Source organism: Helianthus annuus, chromosome 9 (genome assembly GCF_002127325.2).
Source record: "Helianthus annuus cultivar XRQ/B chromosome 9, HanXRQr2.0-SUNRISE, whole genome shotgun sequence".
Taxonomy (NCBI): Eukaryota; Viridiplantae; Streptophyta; class Magnoliopsida; order Asterales; family Asteraceae; genus Helianthus; species Helianthus annuus.
Window position 1 is genome coordinate 144,211,627 of NC_035441.2, and position 8,392 is coordinate 144,220,018.

Sequence of the window (8,392 nt, forward strand, 5' to 3'; positions counted from 1 at the left end):
TGTTTCTTTGGAAACCTTCCTCAGAACTCTGTCGCCGAGACTAAGAATGATTGCACTATGAGCCTTCTCCATCACTTCCTTCTTTTCTTTATCCGTCAACCCTTGAGGCAGCTCTGCTTCGCCCTTCAAAGCGTCAACAACTCCGTAATGTACCAACAGTGCCCTCATCTTCAACCTCCAGAGACTGAAATCCTTCTTCCATCGAACTTTTCAATATCGAACTTAGCGCTTGTCACCATTCTTGTTTCTCCAATCGATTTGCACAGAAAACCTCTTTCAAGATCGAGCCAACAATGGCTCTGATACCAATTGTTAACTATAAAGCGGAATTATCAATGAATTGAAAGAACAGATCAAGAGAAATTGAAGAATCTATCAAACGAATACTGATTATTCAATACAAGAATTGAGAATTACAAGACATGAATTACAAAGGAAGAACTTGAATTAGAACAAAAATGAGAGCAAAAGGATTGCCCTAAATCACTGCCCATTCTCTATTTATAACCACTACCCATAACAGTTTGTAATGGCCAAACTTGAAACTTACAGAAATACCCCTTGAAGTTCTATCCTTCCTGTATTTATAGACAAAACTCTCAACTATCAGCAACTTGTCACTTCTGGCCCAAAACTTCTAAAACCAACTTAACTTCTGTGAACTTTGATTTTTTCAGTTGACTATTATTATTAAGCATATTTGACTTATGTTGACCATTGAAATTACACCTCAACACATAACAACCCCTAATATAAAAAAATAAGTTATCTTCTCCTTTAATCCCATCTTTTCATTCTCCCCTTAGGTCTTAGTCACCCCTAGTATTGAGCTAAGGTAGTGTTTGGTATGCAGGAATGAGAGGTGTAATGGAATGAATGATTACGAGGGAATGAAGAAAAGAGTGTTTGGTTAGTCAATGGAATGGAATCACCCATTCCAAAAAGCATTCCATTCCCTCAAAATCATTCATTCCACCCCCCATGTTTTTTTCCATTCCATCCCCTCTTGCACCATTTATCAACAACACCACAACCCACGACCTTCGCCACAACCCACCACCACCACCACCACCCACCAGCGACGCCATCGCCGCCACCACCTCACCCCAACAGCCAACGCCGCCGCCGCCGCCGCCACCCACTCGCCACCGTTATCACCCACAGCTGCGACCAACCGCCAACGCCACTCGCCGCCGCCGCCCACCACCAACGTCGACGCCACCACCACCGCCACCACCAACCGCCGCCGCCGCCACCTTTGCGGCCACCCACCACCAACGACAACCTTGTCGCCACCACCACTTGTCGTCACCGCCGCACCGCCACTCGCCGCCACCTCCACCTGCCGCCACCACCACCACCCATCGCCGCCACCGACACCCACCACCGCTATCTATAGCCACCCACAATCACTACCACCGACCACCACCACCACTCACCGCTAATTTTATTACTTCGTTTTTCATGTCTACCGAACAATACACAATAATAATTCATTCCTGGTAACCAAACAAGACATGTTATGATAATGATCCATTCCATTCCATCGTCTATTCCATTATCTCGTCCATTCCATTCATTCGTCCATTCCATTACCCCATACCAAACAGACCCTAAGTTTAAAAAAAAAATGTCAACCACAGCTATGTAGATAATCTTAATTTGGAAAAGATCGTTGCTGTAACTAAAAAGATTATTTAAACAAAAGTTCATATATGGAAAATATTGTATGAACATGTGTGCACCTTTCTTCTCAAACCATTGGCAGATGCAAGTTCCCTTCACCTGTAAACGTAGCTAAACAATATTCAAGTGTATCATCCAATCTTTATCCTTAAATTAAAACCTGAACTAGAAAACCAAACCCTTTAATTAATCAAATTTGATCGGCTCAGCTTCCAAAACACAGACACATCACCCCAATTTGTAAACTAGGAACCCAAAATTGAACTCAAGATATCGGAACCAAAATAATAAACAATCTTTGTACCCGGTTTCCATTAGGACCAAATTCATATAATTGATACGTATAAATAAAACTTAAAAAGACTTACCTTTAAATTCACGTGTACTTAACAGAATAAATGAATGGGGTTAATGAAGGTGGACTGAAATGGTTACCAAAGTAAAACCACAGGGACTGAAATCGCAATTTTTAAACTAATAGACTGAAATAGTGATTTTTGACAACACACAGGGACGAAATCAGTAATTAACTCTTTTAAAGAAGTTATGCCTTTTAGAATTTATGCACAAATGCTTCAAAACATGTGTCTAAATAATTACATTACATTAGTGAGTTTAATTTACATCGGCTGATGTATGTGATGAATCGTGATCTAAAACTATTTGTAATTGAATAGATGTATTAATAGTCGCTCGATCTAAAAACACGTGTCACGAGATCCTTCGTACGCTTTGCACTTTTTAGTTTTTACATGAACGGCTCAATGGGCCATATGCCCATATACGTGTATGAAAAAAAAACCGGTACCACAATATTCCCTGTTATCCATGTGGAATACTTTATACTTTATAGTTCAGAAGACTCATCCTAATAATGATGTCCGACAAATGAAGACCAAACATTAGCTGTAAAGAATAGTATTGACAAACACATCATTCTTGACATATGTATATCACATTATTACCGAAACAAAATTTACAGACCTAAATTGTTTGATATTTTAATTTAATAGATGGTTGATATTTTTTTTAAAATTTTGTTGTTCTTACGTACAAATACGGTAAAAGACTGTCAAACTAACTTATGTCTTTTTAACTTGTAACCCTTTACCTACACATTATAGGTTATACATAGGTAATATAACCTACACAAGACTTAGACGTATATACCTACACACGTGTAATTTATAAAATCGTTGAATTATATGCGTGTGTTGTGTGTATCAAAAAGGCCACCCCTGTTCTCCAAAAAGCATCTGGAATGAAATGATCCAACTAAACCCTTTGATTTGATAAATATATTAACACAACTAACTAATGTTTGGCTTACATCAAACAGTACTCGTCAACACATTAATTACTCTTGACATGCATAATAGGTTTTCATACTTAAATTAGAACTGATTATGCCAAATACGAAACACCTATATTTTCTCAATATTCTTATCACTACAACCATTGTTTTGATTACAAGCAAACTCATGAAAATTTGTTATTTTTATTGTAATGTTAATGTTAATATAGAGTGGGGCGGTTACGTTAAAGAGGTTCAAACATGTGAGAACTGAAGATGCACCTTTAGATAGGGTAAATGTGTTTTTTAAACAATATTATACTCAAATAAAAGAGGATAAAAATACTTTTTTTATATTTTTTAAAATAATAAAATATATAAAAGTTATGTTAAAATTGATGAAATTAAATTAGAGTCGACAATTATAGATTTTTACATTCCACCTTCACATGAACAAGTAACTCTCATTTGAATACGCTATTCATTTCACTTTAACCATTGATTATCACACGGGATAAATGTGTTTTTTAAAGAATATCAAAAAAATATTGTACTCAAACTGAAGAGGATAAAAGTACTCGTTATTGTGACATTTTTTTAAAAACATTGAAACATATATAAAAATTTATTTACGTTAAAAATGATGAAATTAAATTAAAGTAAAAAATTGAAGATTTTTCCAATTTCACATGAAAAAGTAATCCCATTTGAATACACTATCCACTTCATTTTAACCACCATCAAATGAAGTAATCCCATTTGAATACACTTTCCACTTCATTTTAACCACCATCAAATGAAGTAAACATGTTGTTCTTTAAAGAATTTAAAATATTATACTTTAACTAAAGAGAATTCTTTTTTTAAAATAATAATTATGGATTTTTCCATTTCACCTTCACATGAACAACTAATCTTCATTGTAATACACTATTCACTCCATTTCATCCATTTGCCTTAATATCACTTTCATAGAATTTTCAATCTTTTATAACAGCAATTTTGGATCACTGACGAACCACAGAGAATCATCCGATTATGTTCATCTCCACTGGTCAATATTCTCTATACACCAATTTAGGAGGAAACTTAATAAATCTTATAAAAATCCCCTAATGAGAATAGAACCCGTAACCTAATGATCCCTAAACATCATCTCACCTACAAAATACCACTAGATTGTAATGTGATGAGCAATCTTCAATTTTTTTATTTGCCCATTCTTTCATTATGTTATTGTATATAGATATTAACTTCAAACATTAGAAGGAATAGTGATAATTTTGTCATTTAGTGAGTTTGTTTCTTTTTTTAAACTATATTAAAGTTTGGAGTCTTCTAATTTTTTTTTAAATTTTATCATAAAAGTTAAATGACTTTAGTTCGGCTATATTTAATGTCACATAAGTCATTTGGTGTTAGAAATTGTGTTTTTGTTTTACGTTTTTTTATCAATGTTTTGTGGTCACATTTGGCTCATCTGATTTTATTTCTTTTAGTGAAAGTTTTTTATCCTTCCCTTCAACTTTCAAAGTGGTCGACTTTGTCTCTATTTTCTATACAATATCACTTTGACCCCTTGACTTTCTAATGTGTTTCGTCAACGTTTAACGTCATGTGAGTCACTTGGTGCTAGAAATTCGTGTTTTTATTTTACGTTTTTTCACAATTTTGATCGTTGTTTGGTTGCTACTTAACATGGTTTTATCCCCTCCCCTTCTCCCGTGTTGGTAGCACGGTTACGCCCCCTCACCGTAGTGCGGGGGCTCAATACTACTTAGATACTAATACATAAAATTTTACCTTATTTTATTTGCTCCTTTCATTGATTTACCTTGATAATAGTCCACTATCACTTTTATAGAATTTTCGTCTTCTTTATTTAATTGCTCGTTTCATTATATTATTGGAACATGATGATATATAAAATACGGGTACCAGCCCACAGATTATCAAAATATATCTTTTCATAAAGTTACTAGATTATCAAAATACCTAATCATTTAATTTACTAGATAATCACAATATAATATTACGTCATTTAGACGTGTGTTCATCTGTTAGTCATTTTCATAATCATATGGTTAGTTTAAAAAACAATGACATTATTAATAACCATGTGTCTTTGTTAGAACTTTCGTAACATTGTAGACAAACATTACGATATAGTCTAGGATACTCTATCGATCACGGCAATGCAAGCAACATAACCTTTTATATATATTTGTTGACTTTCAAATTCACAAATCCGATCTATAAAAAAGCGACCTTTCTTTCACCACTTGTTTTACATCAATAATAATCTAAACACCATCATCACCTGTTTCAAATTTGAATCATCACATCATGTATTCTCCAAAAGTGGATCAAAAAAACACCAAAAAACCTTCAATAGCAATTAGGGTTCTTAAGGCACCAGTAAAAGTTATGTGCAAGATCCGGGACTTGTATGTCTCCAGCATGTTCAGATGCGCAACCGGTATGGGTGGTCCAACAGGTCCCTACAGCTCCGGTCTGCCAAGAAGCTACAGCACGGCATCTTCGAGAACCGACGATGATTTTATAGAACTCATGAGGATTGCTTCCATCAGAAGTTTGGGTAACAGGTTGGATCCGGAGTTTCTCCGGCGGCAACAGAGTCCAGTGCCGCCGGTTGTGCCGCGCAGTCAAAGCGCGGCTATTGGTAGAATTGATGAAGACAAGGCTTGTGAATTTGGGAATGATTTTAGATTAAATTCTGAGATGTTTCCAAGGAGTAGAAGTCATGCAGTTGCAAGAATGTATGTCTGAGAATCTCAATCTGAGATAGGGTTTACAGGAACAGGTTTTTTACATGTCTGACTGGGACTTTTAATCTGAATATTTAAGAATTCTTGTTATGTTTCACACTTTTTTTTCTTTTTTTTCTTTTTTTGGGTTGTGAAAAAAAGGTGGGTTTTCAATTTCATACGATATGACATCAAAGTTGTCTTCCTTTCTAGCTCTTATCTTCATTTATAAGAAAATGATATTTTCTGCATATTTTTCTTTTCTGTAAAAAAAAAAAAAAGTTGATATCATAGGCAAATCTTAAGTTATTCGTTTATGGAAAGAGATCTGGACTCCTAAAGGATATCTTGGCATCAAATAATATCTATTGTGTTAGATTGTAGATGAGAGTATAACTTCATATAGCTAATCGCTTTTTGGTGTGAGAAATTCCTTGATTAACGCCCCTTCACACCCTTCCCTCCGCCCCGGGGGCGTTTTTTTCGTCAAATTTGGCTTGGGCGTGGGTTTGAAAACGCCTGATCAAATATAGAATGGCCAATGGAATGTTTTTGATGGTTTTTTTATTTATTTAATTCAATTTTAATATTTAATTATTGTAAGGGGCATTATGGGACATTATACCACTACACCCAATTTTAACTTCAAGCCTCTTTGCTGACTAGGAGCCAAATGTTGGATAATGCCAAAAGAAAAGGTTTGAAGTATACACATTGTATTATAGGGTGATTCACTTAATAGTAAATCTTTGGATCTTGAAGGATTTGTTTTATGGAGTATTTTATGTTCATAATTACTTCCACTTGACCAGGCATATATTTATCAGTATCAAAGGAGTTCACATTCTATTGCTTGTGGTTGGTGCTAATATTAAGTCAAATAGTAACAGTAGTAAGTCATTAATATTAGAATCACAAGTAAAATATATTTTTTAATCTGAACACAGAGAATTCTGAATATTGTGTTTTACATTTTTTTATTTTTTTGAAAAAAGATAAAAGACAATTTTATAGGATATGACATTACAGGTCATCGTCCTTTCTAGCTCTTATCTTCTATGTTTAAGAAAAGGAAAGTATTTAAAAATAAAGTAGTAGCCAAATCTCATGTTATTCGTTTAGTTTACGTACGTAGGAGATCGGGGCTCCAAAAAGATATTTGGCCTCAAATGTTATCTACTCGTATTAAACTTTCAATTGTAAATGAGAGTAGAACTTCATAGCTAATCTTTTTTTGAGAGGGAAATTCCAGAATTAATCTTATTACACTCACTTAATAGAAAATCTTTAGATCTTGAAAAAGTTATGAATGATTTATTTTCTTAAGCATGATGTATTCATAGTTATTTCGAGATTTGACGAGACGGATATTTATAAAGATCAAAAAAGTTCACATTCTACTACTTCGGTTAATGCTCATGATAAATCGAATAATTCTACTACTTCGGTTAATGCTCATGATAAATCGAATAATAATAGTAGGTAATGTTCACAAAAAAATTCTTCAATTGTTTAAACCACCCTATACTACACACTTATTAACACATTTAATAGTGGTGGAGTGACTTGGGTTCTCCAATGGAGACCCAAGTTCAATTCCCATTAGTGCCATTTTGATGGCCACCTACACCCGCTTTAAAGCCGGACCGAGGACACTCGAGGTCTCGGGTTCGAAACATGCTTCTTACCCCTCTTTGATGGCTATGGGTATTTGCCGCCAGAGATCCTTGTCGGGTGGTGAACTGGGAAGGGAGATCCCTTCCGCGGTCAGGAGTACCGTGCAACTACCCTTTTTTATTAACACATTTATAAATATTCTTTTCGTGAAGTTGATATTTCTTAAATGCAAAACATGTAGAGTAATTATCAACGTGGACTTGAAGTACTTGGTCACGTGCCAACGCTCTTACGAGTTACGTCTCAATTATTGGATCAATATTGAGACTGGATATTGATATCCTTCCGAGATGTATATCCATACTTAATTTGACAAGTGAATTCAAATATTCAATAGTTGATAGTTGAGGAAAGGGAATATTTAGTTTGTGCTATAATATAAATGTTTTCTTATATTTTTGAAAAGATTTTTAAACAATTGGATCTGGCAAAAACAGAAATATCGATAACAATTCCAAAGTTGTGTATAGTTTTGAGGGTTTTGATTATATATCGATGGTGACATGTTGTTGGTTTCATTCTGCGCCCACTGGTTTTGTCAATATATAATCTTAAACTATTAATACGTTTAAGAGTTAAATGCTTGGTTGGTCCATGTGGTTTGCAAAAATTTCATACTTGGTCCTAGTGGTTTCCTAATTACATGCGTGGTCCCAAAAGTTGTCAAAAATGAACTCGGTTGGTCCCCTGACCTAACCTCTGTTAAATTTCTCAGTTAACTATGTATGAAATGACTATATTACCCTTGAACAATTAAAAAATTAAAAAATATATATATACCTCTACCACCAACACCTAAGATCCAACCACACTTTCCCCCATCTCTCTCTCTCTAAAATCCACCTCCACCTCCAATTCAATTGTCAACCCACCACCACCACCTCCACCTCCAATTCTACCGTCAACCCAACCGCTTCTACAGAACACACACACATCTGCACATACAGGAGCGAGATTGAGGGAGCCA

The 8,392-nt window shown here is 34.9% G+C and overlaps 1 protein-coding gene across 1 annotated transcript; it reads left to right on the forward strand.

Moving 5' to 3' along the window:
- Positions 1 to 5,146: 5,146 nt before the first annotated feature.
- LOC110878362 lies at positions 5,147 to 5,999 on the forward strand. The gene has a single exon (XM_022126654.2). It carries the CDS (start codon positions 5,327 to 5,329, stop codon positions 5,768 to 5,770), a length of 444 nt encoding a protein of 147 aa, XP_021982346.1. The 5' UTR covers positions 5,147 to 5,326; the 3' UTR covers positions 5,771 to 5,999.
- The last annotated feature ends 2,393 nt before the right edge of the window (positions 6,000 to 8,392 follow it).

Excerpts from the sequence above, each read along its gene's own strand:
- LOC110878362 (XM_022126654.2), top strand. The coding sequence starts at position 5,327 with ATGTATTCTCCAAAAGTGGATCAAAAAAACACCAAAAAACCTTCAATA.